Below are 16,261 nucleotides of genomic sequence, written 5' to 3' on the forward strand. Positions count from 1 at the left end.
GTCACTAAAAAGGGAGACCCGAAGATGATACGTTTTGCTTGCGTAATGTTACTGTTTCAAGCAGTAACATACGATCTCAGATCTGTAATAATATTGAAACGGTAACATAAAATCTCAAATTTGTATGATCTCATATTACGATCTTAGATTTCTCATAGTACATCTTATATCTAACAAGATAAAGACGAAAACTAATAAAAATAAGAAGAAGGATAATAAAAAAATGAAGAAGATGATTGTGGAGGTGCGATGGTGGTGAAGGAGAGATGGAGGTGGATGGTGGCGGACAGTGGCGGTGGTGGAGCTGAAGGCAAACATGACAATGGTGAAGATGGAGAGTATGTGTCTTAAATCTAGGTATTTTTTTTATATCCATTCATATTGAAGAAGAATGACAAATGTTGGATTATGTAATTATCAATTTTTAAAATAGGTACTTATGTGGAAAATATGTACTTATATGACAATATATTTTTTTGTTTGACTTAAGTGTCAAACTTTCATATAATAGGTACTAATATGTCATTTTCCGTTATTCTTTTTCCCATGAGAAAATCAATAGTTGAAGGAAAAAGGGAGGGCAAAGAAAGGAAACAAACAATTCACAACCCAAAGAACAAAAAAGAAAAAGGGCCAAAATTAATAGGGACGAAGTGGAAGGATGTTTTAATCAATCCAATCCATCATCTAAAGTTAAAAATTAAAGAAAATATACCCATTTTACTTTCTTAAATAAGGACGCAGCTAATCAGCTATAAGTTGCAGTAGCCACTTGGGGCCATCCGGCCATGGCCCCAGCCGTTTGAAAAATCTCATATTTATTGGATTTTTTTTTACAAAATTTACGGGACATTTGGTTCATAATCGTAAGAGGTGAGCATGAGATGATGAGAAGATAAGTGTGAGGTGAGTGTAATGCGAGTATTGGGTGAGCATGATCATGTTTGGTATAAAATAAAGTGTTGAGTGTGAGAATATTAATAACACAATTTCCATATTATATATTTTTTTTCCTTTTAAAAAATAAAAAAATTTTATAACCAATGTAAAAGGATCGCTCGCACATCAAAACTCATTATCCCTTGTGGAGTCATTCTCACCATTTTGGTGAGCTTAGATTGAATATATGGTGGAATGAGTTTGAGATTCCACCCTCCAAAACTCAATTAAACAAGAGAATATACTAATCTCACCCTAATTCCTCTCTCAAAACATCAACAAAATGCCCTGTTAGATTATACTCCATAAGTTTAGTATTGATATGAATATGGCCCCCTCAAACTTAATTCAAGACTTCTCATCTATACTAAGCTCATTTAAAAATATAAATATGTTTTCTTTATAATTAAATTGACTCATTAATTATAACTTCTATTATATAAATTTATTTAAGTTATTAACTAATTACTGGACAGAATACCAATAACAAAGTGTGTTTTTTAAAATAGTAGAATATAAAGTGTAAACAATAATTCAATATATATGAACAAAACAAATTAAAAAAAAAAACATTGTTTGGAGTAAAATGCAACGCGTGGTCATAATAATGAAACTTAGCTTGATGCTTTGACCATAAAAATATATAAACACCTATACAATGATAGTTTTTTCTTACATTTATTAAATGATATTTCAAAACTATATTTATGGTGGACAAATTATATTGTCATTTCAAAGTTTTGGGGACTTTGTCATGAAGGTATTATTATCTTTCATTTCACTATAATTGGTCAAACAAAAGACCAAAGATTATAAACAAATGCATGTCTCCTTTTTCTTTCACAGCTGGACATTGCATTTTCCAACTTGAGCATGTTAATCTAACTCCTTTTTTTTTAAGGTTATCTCCTTGTTTCTTAATAAAAGCTACAAATTGTCTCTGTATCCAAACACACATCACATACTTGCCATTTACAAATGATGATGTTTGAAACCTCAAAAAACCATCATTTAATGTGAAGTATTGGATGTAAATGGACCGCGAACACATGGCCGGTAGACTGAGGTAGGGGCCACGACCAAAATGTTATTTCCCGGAAATGATAGGGACAAAGACGTAAATGCGTTGAAACAAAAAGAAAACGAAATTCACTGGTAAGTTTGTCGGGATGCATGCTATGAACCTCCCTCTCTCTTCCCTTTACTCTTAGCCGTTTCAAGAGCTGAGTCTTTTCGAGATCACTCACTCTCGTCTCTCCCCCCTCTCTGGTATTCTCTTCTTTTATCAGTCATGATTAGGGTTTCACTATCTCCTCACATTCCTCTTCTGTCCTGCAACAACACAAATACCTCTTTGTAATGCCTAAACTCCTGGCTCTCTCGGCGGACAGAGAGACCGAGATTGTTCTTGCTCCCTCGACATTACTTCTTCTCTCGGTCGTAAGCTGATTTGACCATGTTTTCAATATGATTCAGCTTCAAATTCGTCGTAAAAAATTAGATTCAAGATCTTAGAGGAACAGAGTCACTAGTTGGATTGTTCCATTTTATTTTGGCTCTTTTTTTTTTTGTAGTTTTTCAAAGCTGAGTGGTTTCGCAGATTGATTGATAACCAGAAAGGGAGTTTTCTGAAAAGTAGAGCATCTTTGTCTGTATATTGAGTCTTATATCCCTTCAAAACCAAACATTTGGCTTTTACTACCTTCATTTGGCTTTCTCTAATAAGTTTCAAGAACTGTTTTTTTTGTCGCGGACGGACTTTACTAAGTTCTCCGTAAGTATCCCCCAAATCAGCCGGCGAAGCTTCTGGCTCTGCGTTTTTTTTAAAGCGGATTTGGGGAGTTTGTTGAGATGGCTATGGCGGTGGCGCAGCACAGAGAGAGCAGCGGCGGGAGCATCAACAATCACCTTTGCGCTGATACCGGCAAGTATGTGCGGTATACAACCGAGCAGCTGGAGGCGCTTGAACGGGTATATGCTGAGTGTCCCAAGCCGAGCTCTCTGCGTAGGCAGCAATTGATCCGGGAATGTCCCATTCTTTCCAACATCGAGCCCAAGCAGATCAAAGTTTGGTTTCAAAACCGCAGGTGAAAAAGATAAGAAAAAAAAAGAGTTACCGGATGCAATCATTTTTGGCTTTTTTTGGTTTGTTTCTTGATGGTGGGATTCGACTTTGTTTGGTTTTGACAAAAGTATGATGTTTTCTTGTTCCATCAATCAAATGGCAGTCCTAGGAGAGTTAAATTTTCATGATAATAGTGAAATCTTGGGCTTGGAACTGTTCATTCGGCTGATAAGAGTTGAAGTTTATTAATTTTCTTCATTCTGGTTTTGAATTTGATTGAAATAGATATTCGTTTATTTTTGGGCCTAAAATTGTTTAGGTGTCGAGAGAAGCAGCGAAAGGAGTCTTCAAGGCTGCAGACTGTGAATCGAAAACTGTCAGCAATGAACAAGTTGTTAATGGAGGAGAATGATCGACTGCAGAAGCAGGTGTCTCAATTGGTGTGTGAGAATGGCTATATGCGGCAACAGTTGCACACGGTTAACGTATGTCCATCTCACTTTCTCTAGTTTTTAAATTGTTGTTCATGGCCCTGAATCTTCTTCAGCTTTGACTGTTTTGTCTTTTGAATTCATATTGAGGTGCCTGAGTTTTTTTCTATTGTATTTCTAGTGGTATTAACTTAATTATGCCTCTGCAGTAAATTAAGGTGCTATAATCTAAGAAAATTGTCCCATTTTGCCAATCTTATATACAGAGATTACCCCAAGGGACCACAGTTTTTTTTTTATAAAAAATGTACTTTTCATTTTCCTTAATTCTCCTATTCTAGGAAATTGGTTCGAAACTTCGAATGATGTCTTATTTGTATCATGCTGAAATGCATGTGAACTGTTGTTGACTAATTGTATTAGGACAGATTAATATGTAATGTCCTGCTCGTTTTTGAAGCTGATATGATTTCCAGATCTTGGCTGACATTCCTGCAGGCATCTGGAGCAACTGATGCAAGTTGTGATTCTGCAGTTACCACTCCGCAGCAGCATTCGATGAGAGACTCAAATAACCCTGCTGGGTAATCTCAGTTACTGATGCTTCTTTCCCAGTTTTCCCTTCACTCTCCCACCCTCCCAGTGCCAATATTATGACCCCTCGCTTTGTTGGATACCTGCAGACTTCTCTCCATAGCGGAGGAGACCTTGGCAGAGTTCCTTTCAAAGGCTACAGGAACTGCTGTCGATTGGGTCCAGATGCCTGGGATGAAGGTATCCTTTCTTTCAGGCCAACATTATCTGCTGCTATATTTCTTACTTCTATATGTAAGTGTGTCTGACCCCCCGCTATAATTTCTACATCAGCCTGGTCCGGATTCGGTTGGGATCTTTGCAATTTCACAGCGTTGTAGTGGAGTGGCAGCTCGAGCCTGTGGTCTTGTAGGTCTAGAGCCTACAAAGGTATGTATTCTGGTTTGAACTAACTTCAAGTTATGTGATTCTATCTTCGCAGTAATTTTCTTTTTTCATGTGGCTGATGCTATTGTGCTGTATAATGCACGACATCAATGAACAATTGAACAGATTGCGGAGATCCTGAAAGATCGTCCATCTTGGTTCCGGGACTGTCGGAGCCTTGAGGTTTTCACCACGTTTCCAGCAGGAAATGGTGGAACAATTGAACTTGTATACACTCAGGTAAACGAGACTTGTTGAGATTTGATTTCTTCAGTCCGACTCTGCGGTTTACCTGTACATGATTGAAATATTGCAATCAAATTGTATAATTTCAGACATATGCTCCAACAACTCTGGCTCCTGCAAGGGATTTCTGGACTCTAAGATACACTAAAAGTTTAGACAACGGCAGTCTTGTGGTATGGTTGTCTTCTGTAGTTCACTACATTATTGTGTCAACTTCTTATTATATGATATATGCTTATCCACAATTTAAATCCCAACTGGACCGTCTCATATAGCGAATTTGTGGATTGCCTTGCCTGACCTATATTGATGGTATTTCTATATAATTTCAGATAAACTGAGAAGATTCTATTGACTTGTGCATTTGAATTGGATGTACTAATACATCTCTGCTCTCTGAAGGTTTGTGAAAGATCTCTTTCTGGTTCCGGCGCTGGCCCGAATGCAGCTGCTGCTGCTCAGTTTGTGAGAGCTGAAATGCTTCCTAGTGGTTATTTAATTCGACCATGTGATGGTGGAGGCTCAATCATCCATATTGTTGACCATTTAAATCTGCAGGTTTGAAATTCTGCCAGTTAGCTTCTTATTTTTAGGACATATAACTTTGTTTTAATTTTTTTAAGCAATAACATTGTTTAATTTTTCACGTGTTTCCCAGGCTTGGAGTGTACCCGAGGTATTGCGATCTCTGTACGAATCATCCAAAGTAGTGGCCCAGAAGATGACAATTGCTGTGAGTATATACCTTCATTTATTTAACACATTCTATTCATAATTGATTTCACAGGTTTTGTTGTTTTCTAAACAACATTTACTTTTTCGGATGACTAAAAAGTATCTCCTTTGATGCCTATTTAGTCTAGGCTCTTTGTTTTTTTGACATAAGCATGCCTCAAGTTTAGATGAAAGTATGAAACTCGTCTAGTTGGTAGCGATGATAATCTGTTCTGTCAAAAATCCAAATGATCTTTTTGCACATGGTGTTTGGTGGGTAGAGGTTCTGTAATTGGGGGGATTTTCATGCTGACATGTCTCTCTCTTGCTCTCTCATTCCTATTAAGTGGTATTGAGCCTGTGGTTTTCATGAAGGCACTGCGTTACATCAGGCAAATAGCTCAGGAGACAAGTGGTGAGATTGTGTATGGTTTTGGCAGGCAGCCCGCTGTTCTGAGAACTTTTAGCCAAAGATTAAGCAGGTGTGTCTTCTGGTGTTTGTATTTTCATGTTTCAGTTTTATATATTTGGACAAATGCAGAATTCTCTCTACTCATTTCATCTACCTTAAATTTTCGTGATGTGTCTGTACTCTGTAGGTTTTATTCTAATGATTCTATACATATCTGATTTCTTTATAGAGGGTTCAATGATGCTGTTAATGGGTTCAACGATGATGGCTGGTCATTGATGAATTGCGAGGGTGCCGAAGATGTAATAATTGCTGTTAATACAACCAAGAATTTGACCACTTCTAACTCGATCAATTCTCTTTCATTCCTTGGAGGGATTCTTTGTGCAAGGGCTTCCATGCTGCTTCAGGTAAGTTTTGAAGCTACCAATCAGAAGTTATTTTTTTCTGCAATTTTTTGGCTGTCATCTGGTGGTGTCATCTTTCTATATCACAACCTCAATGTTTTCAGTGTTGGTGTTTTGTAGTAAGCACATGAATAGGGTAATCTAACATTGTCTGAGTGTTGCATGCTTATTTAATAACTAAAAAAATGCCCTTATACCTGGTGTGTTTCTACTTATTTGCTGAATTGAGTGAAATCAACTGCTCAAACCACTTGTTCACCTTGCCTTATGCTATTCCTATTCACTAATTCTTTTTTGCATACCTTAATTCATATTTGTTCTGGTTGATTGTTTATGAATTGCTGAATGTTCTATTTTTATTTGTACCCCTCCAGCCCTGCCGTGAGTATTGTGAATAACGCTTGGAACATGCTCAAGCCTTTTTACTAATGTATTATTACCTGGCTTTGATGTGCTTAAGCATGAATAACACTTGGGATTGATGTGCCGAAGTATGTACTCTATTTTGTTGACTCAGAGCAACATATATTGTGAACTCGGTGCAAAGTTTGGAAAATATCTTTGATGTGGAAAGGAATGAAGTTTATATCTGGCTGTTCAACTGGTGAATTTGAATGTTTTTATTTGCTGGCAGGATGTTCCTGCCGTAGTGTTAGTTCGCTTTTTAAGGGAGCACCGGTCAGAGTGGGCTGATTTCAACGTTGATGCCTATTCTGCTACATCGTTGAAGGCATGTTCTTATGCCTATCCTGGTATGAGGCCCACGAGGTTTACTGGGAGCCAAATTATAATGCCACTTGGCCACACTATTGAACAAGAAGAGGTATGTTCTCTAGTAGAGTTCCCTTCGCATTTGAACTGCAGGCATGAGGTTTCTGCAGTTTTCTCTGAGGCTGCTAAAGAAAGCAGTAGTAATATATTATAAATAAAGAAAGTGGTTTCCTTTACTTTTGTTTTTCCCATTATTTCGGTTCAGTTGTCTAGTTTGTTTTACCCTGTAGCCTTTAGATGTTTTTGTAAATTATGAGGTTGAACACGGTTATATTTTTTGTTTCACGCAAATTTCGGCAGTGTGTCTGTTTCAAAATTGTTGTCAGATTTTCAACATATGATCCTTGTGGCACTTCTTTCTGACTCTGAACTTTATGCCTCAGATGCTTGAAGTTATTCGACTTGAAGGTCATTCCCTGGCACAGGAAGATGCTTTTGTAGCAAGAGACATTCACCTCTTGCAGGTATATATGTCTTGCAGTGACCTTTTCATTTTGACGTAAGAGCCAGTTATATATTAGTTGCTTTTATAAAAATTGTGAAATCGGGAAGTGTCAATATCCTGGTTTACAAATAACCGAGGTAGGTATTTCTTTGCTTAGAATTGGTTGAACAGTGCTCTAGCAATTTGAAAGGAGATCAATGTGAGGACTAGACACAGATGGCCCTGGACGTGTTCATGCGTAAGTAGCCGGCAAGTCCTGGCTTGTAAGATAATGCATAATTGGCTAATGGCCTTATGGCTTATCTGGGTAAAATGCGAATATGATTTATCTTCAACAGACTGGCTGTGTCCATCTCCATAAATGTTGGACTCAGGTAAAGCTAAGAGTCTTAAGTCAACTGACCACATTTGAGTAGCTTGGGATTGTGCTACATGTTAAACAGCCTATTTCTTAATATTTTCAAGCTGAACCTGTTTATTTTCACCAAATCTGCTAAGACTGACAAGGTGGCGGCATATTTGTACATGCACATTTATATGTGCACTCGCAGGGATGCAAGGTTGGGTTGTGTGAATGATAGCATATTTGTGGTGAAGACATTCAAAAATTATAATCCAGCTTTGTGTGCATCTGAAAAGGCCATGTTGTCTATGTTTTCATACATCTCATCACTCGAATAGTTTCTTTTCCTCGACAGATTTGTAGCGGAATTGATGAGCATGCTGTGGGAGCCTGTGCTGAGCTTGTTTTTGCCCCAATTGATGAAATGTTTCCTGATGATGCACCACTGCTCCCATCTGGCTTCCGCATCATCCCACTAGATTCAAAATCAGTTAAGTGTGCATCATCATATGATTACTTATTAATGTTATCCTCCTCTTCTTATAATCAAAGATCGCATTATGATTGGTCAAAGTAGTAAGAGCTTCTGCAGTTCTGCTGTCATAGTTTGTCTGTCATCTATATTGTTGGCTGGCAACCCCTTGGTTCCTACTTTATTACATGATGATGTCCTTTTGGCCTCTCAAATCAAATCAGAAAAAAAAAATTGTAGAAGATTTATTTGGTTTAGAGGTTTGATGTACCGCTTTCTGTTTCTCATCCAATTTGTTCGGGGACTGTAAATGCAATCTCATCAAGCCAGGGTTTAAGCTGGAGTTCTTAACTTTTTAACTCCATGGACCAAAGATACGGCTTTGATTGTAAATTTTCCACTAGAGTTGGTCATGAGAATGCAGGGCGACTTTAGGATTTTGATGCATTGGAGACATGATTTTGCCTTTCTATTCCAAGCCTTTTTTTGGTGTATTCGTAAGAGATACTGATATACTGATGATGCAGGGGTATGCCCAGGATACAATGACTACGCATCGCACTCTTGATCTCACTTCCAGTCTTGAAGCGGGCCCTGCGACCAACCCATCTTCAGGAGATGGTTCACCATCTCAGGGCATGCGATCTGTGCTGACAATCTCTTTCCAGTTCCCTTTTGAGAGTGGTCTACAGGAAAATGTTGCCACAATGGCACACCAATATGTCAGAAGTGTGATTTCCTCTGTCCAGAGGGTTGCCATGGCCATATCTCCATCAGGATCGAGCCCTGCTTTGGGACCAAAGTTATCTCCAGGTTCACCAGAAGCTCTTACTTTAGCTCAATGGATCTGCCAGAGCTACAGGCAAGTTATATTTCAGCAATAGTGCAATACTTATGTATGCGGTTCTACAGTTAGCATTCTTCTTTATAATTTAGTTACATGATTTAATTGCCTTTTATATCTTAAAAGAGTGATGGGATTATTTTCTGTTCCTGCAGTTACTATTTAGGGGCAGAATTACTGAGGTCTGATTCTATAGGTGGTGACTCGGTGTTGAAACATCTTTGGCATCATCAGGATGCTATTTTGTGTTGTTCATTGAAGGTAGTATTACACTGCTAAGGGAAACGTCTTAATTATTGGCTAGCTGAACATTTAGCTCAAGTTCTGTCAAAAATTGTGTGTTTGATAGAGCTCCTCATTTCATACTTTGAGAACTATCATCTGTCTTTTGGTGTAGTCGCTGCCAGTTTTCATCTTTGCCAACCAAGCAGGGCTTGACATGCTAGAGACTACACTGATGGCTCTTCAAGACATCACACTGGATAAGATATTCAATGAGCCTGGCCGCAAATCATTATGTGCTGACTTTGCGAAGTTAATGCAACAGGTAATCTTTTCATTGAATTGTTATGTATTCATTTTGCCTGTAATAAGCAATGCATTTGCTGTAAAAAATAGTGGTCATTTCTCGTTTTCTACAATCAACCAACCATTGCTCGAGATTACCCATGGAGCCACATTTTGCCGTGTCTAAACTAAAGCACTTTCTTTAGTTGGTGTTGATACATTGCTTTCTTGACCTTGAAAACACAATGTAATGCCTGAAATACATCTATAAGAGGCTTGGACCATAAGCTATGTAATACATGCAGAAATATGTCGACTTTCTGGCTTCCCTTTTATTACCCAAAAATCCCAATTCTTGAAACGTGTGCTTTTTTTTGGTATTGTCATCAGGGATTCACTAACTTACCTTCTGGAATATGCATGTCGACAATGGATCGACATGTTTCATATGAACGAGCGATTGGATGGAAGGTCCTTGCTGCAGAAGAGAACACTGTCCATTGTCTTGCCTTCTCTTTTGTAAACTGGTCTTTTGTGTGACTTTCTAAATTATTCATCCAATGCCAGGTGCAAAATTTTGCAAGAAAAAAATCACATTTTTGTCTTCCAGCTTCAGGTTTGGATCTTCAATTATATTAATTTAATTAATTCTGTTTTTCCCTTAGCCGTGTAAATATCATATTAATTAAGGTCTGTAAGTTGCCCTTCATTTTCGTGGAAATACTGAACATTTATTAATTACTAGTAAAAGTAGGCTTCTTTTATTACTGGTATCTTGTTAGCTGTTACTGCTAATGACAATGTAGTAGGAGTCAGGGGGAAGTCTGGCTTTCCTTCATGCTGACATGGTTAAATGTGTTATCCACTGTTATCGTAATATTTATTTTCTTTGTACTTGTATGGATCTTTTTCATGGTACCCGGATTCAGATTTTGATTAGGTGGTACCGGATGGGCATCAATGCTGTCTTCTCTGTCCAACTATTTTCTGGCTCCTGTGGGATTTGATCTGGTTTTCTTGACAATTTTGTCGTCCAGGCATTAAATTAAGTTTACACGGGCTGTTCTAGTCAGATTGACTGAAGGTTTGAGATGGTCTTAAACAGTGTTTGCATTCAATTTAATGAACACCTTTAATTATGGTCCATGGTTTAGGACTTTAGGGTGGGTTGGGGTATGGTCTACCTGTATATATGGCGTTTGAACAAAAAAAGTAGAAGGTTGTGTTTGGTGAGACGGTTTACAGAGCGGTACTGTTAGAGATCCCGTAAAAGCGGGACCACCTCACTAAACATCATAAAATTGAAGGTGGTACCGCCCTCAAACAAATTGGGCGGTTTTGATTTTGGCGTGGGATCCATGCCAAAAAGGCATGGGTCTCATGCCTAAAAGTGACTTACTTTTTTTTTTTTTTGAATTTTTACTGTCCTAGAGCTCGGTATTAAATATTAAATATTGATAAATTAATAATTACATTTATACATTAACAATAAATTAGTAATTATACTTATAACTTAATAATTATGCTTATTAAATGGCTATTTAAATATTAAATTAAAGTAATTATAATTTTTACATGATAAATTATACTTATAAATTAATAATAATACAAATAAAATATATTTTACTCAACTTAATCGCTAATAACAGTTAACAATTTTATCAAACACCCATGGCTTCTTTAAGAGTTTTAAGTTCAATTTTTTTTTTCACAGTTTAACAGCTAGCGTTGAAAATCAACACAACCACTCTATCAAACACACAAAGTATTTGGCCAAGCGTTTGACTCACGTAGAACAATAAAATGATCAAACCAAAGTTTGATTGAAAATGATGAACACTAGAATCAATAGAATAATAAAAATTTGAGAGAACTTTTTAGGGTTTTAATAAGTTTAATAAAATATAAGATAATGATTACTAAAGTAGGCTATAACTCTAATATAATATAAAACGTAAGATGTAAAATTAAAAGAATATTCCTAAAAACAGAAAATGACTTGCTTAAGGCTCAAAACGACGGAATTTCGTGAAACAATCGTGGGATTAGAGGCCAAAGGTGTTTGGTTTGGTTCAGAATATCGTTTTGCTTCAACCAGTCAAATTTCATTGAAATTGGATAACGTTGCAAAAATTCAGTCCACTCTTAAAGTCCATCAAAATGATTTCTAGCTTATACAAATCTCCAACTTTCTATTTTAGTCCTATATCATCGCGTTACATTATCATCACATCGTGGTGAGTTTGGAGCGATCGCATTTTTAGTGTCAAAACACAAGAATTTTCTTTCCCGTTTTGTTCTCAATAAATTTTATTATTCCATTTATATTTTTACAAAAATAAATTCATTAAAAATTAATTGATATAGTTAAAAAAAATCTAACTTTACCATCAACTCGTCACAATATTTTTAGTGACAAGCCAACGAGCCAAACACCTTTTGTACCACAACTCATTTCACCTCACCACAGTTTAAAAACTCACTTACCTTACGGCTCCCAAATAGAATAGTTTCATCTAAAACTCTGTGATATGATATGCATTGAACGGGATTCATATCCCGAAAAAGATAAAGATTTAAGTTATCTCAATTGCTGAGGTGTATACACAAGATTTATGTGCGCTCCATTGCAAATCAGGCGACACGTCTTTTGGTCAGGTACTGTACTACAATCGGCCGTGTTTTTGTCCGACGGGGACCAAAGGGTCCGAACCCTTGCATCACAGCCATGATGGTCATAATATAGGGAGTTCCAAGCACGGATATTAAAGATACAAAATTCAACTTCACTCTATTGTTAACATAAAACACAATCTCTTCTCAGGTCACACCATTTCACGTGTATACGGTGAATGATCCAATCAATTCGTCCTCCAACTTAATAGCTAGCGAACCCAATTTACAAACTAGAAATGCACCACAACACAATCAAGATTGAGATCATAGGAAATCGCAGTACACAAGTGGCAGAAGAGGTCATGATAGCTTGCACACTAGTGGGCAAGCAAGATTACTCGGTGACTTCAGTTTCCTTTTTCCTTTTGCATCCTCTTTCATCTCAACGCCAGGGACCAAAAGTTCAGGAGAAAAGAAGGTAATGCAGAGAACCAGCTCATGAAAGCCATGGCAGTGGCAGTTTCAAACTCCACACAATGATTCTGGCTACAACTACCAAGATCGTTGTCAATAAGGACAGTGATGCCAGCAGAAGCACAAGCCACCGCAAATGTAAGAGTTGATGTAATCTGCAGGAGAAAAAGAAGTACGACTCATATGCAGTCAAGGATTAAAAGGTTGCTTAAACTTTGCCGAGAAAAAAAAAAGAAAAAAGAGTTGCAACAAGAGAGAAGCAAGGATAAAACAATGTGGTTTTGTTCCCCCTACAAGGAATTAGGTGCACAAGATACAAGCAATACAATAGGCAAAGTTCCAGGAATAGAGGATATTCAAGACTTAAGGATTGTGAAATGAAGATGCTTCACAATAATACTAGCCGGAGAACTGGAGATGCTAGTCTTTCCTAGTTGTCATGTCAGCTGATCGATAATCTATCTAATTATGCAAATATTGAAGACCATGCTTTGGTGCAAAACCTACATTAAAACACAAAATAACAAATTCCCACTTCTCAATCATTCACAGAAAACTGAATGGCACTTTGAAATTATTTGCAAATCCAATAAGTTTCAGAAGGAGATCGAGACAGTTCAAAATGTCCTAGAAGCTGCATTCCAACATCCTTATAAATCCAAGGACTACCTCACGTACCACTCAAAATACAGAAATTCTAGCAACTATTTGTATGGTTGAATCGCTGAGGCAGCCAGCTGTGAAGGAAAATAAATTTGTGGGGAATGAGGATCAAATAAAAAAGCAAAAATCAAGTTAACACCAAAGCAAAGGATGATGCTGACATGGGTTATAACTGTTTAGATCATTAAAAGTTGTTATTTTATCTTACCCCATCGCCAATGGTGAACATACTAACAACTCGATAATTCTGCAGGGAGCGCCTGACCAGAAGGGCATAAATGTCAACAATTGCTAACGAAAGGCTCCACAAACTCTGCAAGCCCGCAGCTGCAACAAGGTAGCTGATGCAAATACATCGAAAAAATTTCAGTGTCATTACACGTAAATATCATTAATACATTACTCATTTGACGTAAACTCACATTATTTTCTGTTAGTTACATGTGTTAAAAAGTCGACAGCATAATACAAAAATTCAAAATACAAGCTATTCTGTTGTTGCATAGACAGGCTTCATCACCATCTCTTTTATCCTCTCACTCCTTCCCAAAGCATTTCCCATGAACTCAATGATAGTGTATCGCTTGCAGGTTTGCATATCTTATATACAAGATATGTATGATATACAAAGTTTTAGATAGAATGACACAGCCAAAAGATTTAATTGTTCATATTATCTATCGACATTCCACTGTAAGATAAAAATGACTTACAACAGCATTAACTTCAAAATTGAACAAAATCAGTCTCATCTATGTCCCTCCAGAACATGTCTTCATCCCATTTACTTAATTTTTCTCTCGATAAAATATCTTAAAACGTCATGATATTCACCAGTGTTTGATAGGGACCTACCAGTACCATAATACTCACACATTATACATATGGCATTACTAAGTGTTAAGTAATTTGCTACAAGAGCCAAAAAAGTCCAAACTCTGGCAACTGGTGCATGCATTAGAGCATTTTCAGAAAACGCAAAGAAAACAAAAAGAGGCACCCCTAAGCCATTAGTGTGATTAAGCCTCAAATCCTTGTCAAAGCTAGCAATCATTCATGCCGAAGTGCTCACAGTGCCGCAAGCTGCAAATTGTAGGGAGACATCAAGGATTCTAATCTGCAGATGCGCCGAGAGCAGGGATGGGAAGGTCAAGGCCAGAGCACAAAGGGAACAGAAATGGGAAAACTAGCAGATGGCACCAAGAAATCTGAATTGGTGTTTAACATCTCATTAATGATAATACAGACTCGTAAGCTGCGGCATATAAAAGCTTGAGTTTCCAGCATGAAATATAGAGTAGTTCAAACATTGAAGACAAGTAGAACATCCAAACTATGGAAAACAACATTGAGGACTTCGAGGATAGTACATCAATTAACAACTAATTTTGAAGCTGGCACACATATCTACTCTGGTTCAGGGATTGCTCCGAACCAAAGTATTGCTCCTTCACTAATTCACAAACAAAATAAGCAGGGAGGCTATTCCATATAGCAATTCCAGCCTAAAGAATTAATTTCCTCGAAGTTTCATTAGAAACCGTAGTTAAAGCCCTGAATAATGTTCTGTTGACATTGCAACTCAACAGATAAGAGCAAAACAGCAAAAAATGTGAAACCCGCCCCCACACCCCAACTCCAATAATTAAAGCCTCGCAGATCAAAATGGAAAGTATTTTACCTAATTCAGATAGTACACACTTCCACTAAAACAAGTAAACAACCAGCTGTTTTAGTTCTTCTATTTTTCCTTTCTTCCGGTACTTCTAAACACAAAATATGTATCAAACTAGGTTGAAACAAGATAGCATATGAGTGGATGGAGCTCATGGACATGTACCAGAAAGCTGTGACGGAAGGAAAGTCGCTGGTGGTGGCCATGAGGAGAAGTGCAGCAACCGCGAAAACGAACTGAGAGAGGCGCAGGACGAGGCCGCCGCGCGTCCCTGGCATACCTTGCAAATCCTTCATCCTGATTCTGGGAGGATTGTTGCCGCCACCGACGCCGCCGCCGTCGGTGGTCGGAGGATCCTCAACGGGATGAATCGACGCGTGGCTCACATTCATCTCTTCCGCCACAAGACCTTCAGTGCGCTTCAGTTCATGGTCTCTTCTTCAGCTCCCTCAAATAATACTCAATAATAGAAACTCCATATTGAAGCAGTGCTTGAAATCCTAAATATAGGGGAAGAATGTCGGGAGGTGCGAAGACGGAAAGGGATCTGCGATTCCTGTCGACGTCAAAAAACGCAGGGCAATGAAGGAAAAGGAAACCTGTGCTCGGACAGCTGGAGAGCTTTTGGAATGAACTCGCTATTTTTTTTTATTTTAAAGATAACTCGCTATTGCCTATTGGCTGATTGGTCTCCATTGTAAGAGCATGCCCGATGAATAAACATAGTTTTCAAGTGTACAAAAGTGAATTTTATGAAAAATTTAGAGTGTTAGAGTTCTATAATGGATGAAATGAACACTTGAAAACATATTTTCTTGATAATGACACTTGTTTTAAAGGTTAATAATGAAGTATAGATATAGTTGATGAATGGTGAAGAGAGAGATGATGGAAAGGAAGAGAGAGAAAATAAAGAAATGAGTTTGAACTGTTGGAAAGTATAAAGTGTTGAATAATGTATATTGTGGGACTTATTCACCCAATTAAATTATGCCACTCAGAATAGAGAAGAAGAGATAGAATGGTTTTGAAGTGCTTGATATTTGGTTTATCACTGGAGTTGCTCTAACAACAGGCTTAGGGACATCCAATCTTTTTGTCACAGCCGGTGAAATGGACGCATATATGGATCATATGGCTCATGTGCATAGATCATGTCTTTCTTTTTCAATAGCACAAAGAATTATGTTTGTGGTTCGAAATTAGAATTTAAATTGGGGCACATATATGCTTAAATCAATCGATTGTTAATCAAGTAAACTCTCGTTGTTATGTGT

At 37.5% G+C, this 16,261-nt stretch overlaps 2 protein-coding genes across 2 annotated transcripts; one reads left to right on the plus strand and one right to left on the minus strand.

Moving 5' to 3' along the window:
• Positions 1 to 2,790: 2,790 nt before the first annotated feature.
• Positions 2,791 to 10,323, plus strand: LOC119991766 (homeobox-leucine zipper protein REVOLUTA-like). Its single transcript, XM_038838214.1, has 18 exons — positions 2,791 to 3,026; positions 3,324 to 3,489; positions 3,934 to 4,019; positions 4,119 to 4,209; positions 4,303 to 4,398; positions 4,522 to 4,635; positions 4,731 to 4,814; positions 5,044 to 5,199; positions 5,300 to 5,374; positions 5,731 to 5,837; positions 5,997 to 6,177; positions 6,809 to 6,997; positions 7,329 to 7,409; positions 8,089 to 8,223; positions 8,733 to 9,067; positions 9,205 to 9,310; positions 9,447 to 9,596; positions 9,947 to 10,323. The coding sequence occupies exons 1-18, from the start codon at positions 2,791 to 2,793 to the stop codon at positions 10,094 to 10,096; spliced, it is 2,538 nt and encodes an 845-aa protein (XP_038694142.1). The 3' UTR covers positions 10,097 to 10,323.
• Positions 10,324 to 12,299: 1,976 nt separating this feature from the next.
• Positions 12,300 to 15,641, minus strand: LOC119990379 (CASP-like protein 5A2). The gene is made up of 3 exons (XM_038836256.1): positions 15,150 to 15,641; positions 13,518 to 13,650; positions 12,300 to 12,801 (listed from the first exon to the last, which is right to left on the minus strand). Exons 1-3 carry the CDS (start codon positions 15,374 to 15,376, stop codon positions 12,610 to 12,612), a joined length of 552 nt encoding a protein of 183 aa, XP_038692184.1. The 5' UTR covers positions 15,377 to 15,641; the 3' UTR covers positions 12,300 to 12,609.
• Between the last annotated feature and the right edge of the window lie 620 nt (positions 15,642 to 16,261).

The sequence above is a fragment of the Tripterygium wilfordii genome, chromosome 22 (assembly GCF_013401445.1).
Source record: "Tripterygium wilfordii isolate XIE 37 chromosome 22, ASM1340144v1, whole genome shotgun sequence".
Lineage (NCBI taxonomy): Eukaryota > Viridiplantae > Streptophyta > Magnoliopsida > Celastrales > Celastraceae > Tripterygium > Tripterygium wilfordii.

Excerpts from the sequence above, each read along its gene's own strand:
- LOC119991766 (XM_038838214.1), top strand. The coding sequence starts at position 2,791 with ATGGCTATGGCGGTGGCGCAGCACAGAGAGAGCAGCGGCGGGAGCATC. Across the intron at positions 8,224-8,732 it reads TCCCACTAGATTCAAAATCA|GGGTATGCCCAGGATACAAT; the intron begins GTTAAGTGTGCA and ends CTGATGATGCAG. Across the intron at positions 9,311-9,446 it reads TTTTGTGTTGTTCATTGAAG|TCGCTGCCAGTTTTCATCTT; the intron begins GTAGTATTACAC and ends CTTTTGGTGTAG.
- LOC119990379 (XM_038836256.1), bottom strand. The coding sequence starts at position 15,376 with ATGAATGTGAGCCACGCGTCGATTCATCCCGTTGAGGATCCTCCGACC. Across the intron at positions 13,651-15,149 it reads CCTTCCGTCACAGCTTTCTG|CTACCTTGTTGCAGCTGCGG; the intron begins GTACATGTCCAT and ends TATTTGCATCAG. Across the intron at positions 12,802-13,517 it reads TGTTCACCATTGGCGATGGG|ATTACATCAACTCTTACATT; the intron begins GTAAGATAAAAT and ends TTTCTCCTGCAG.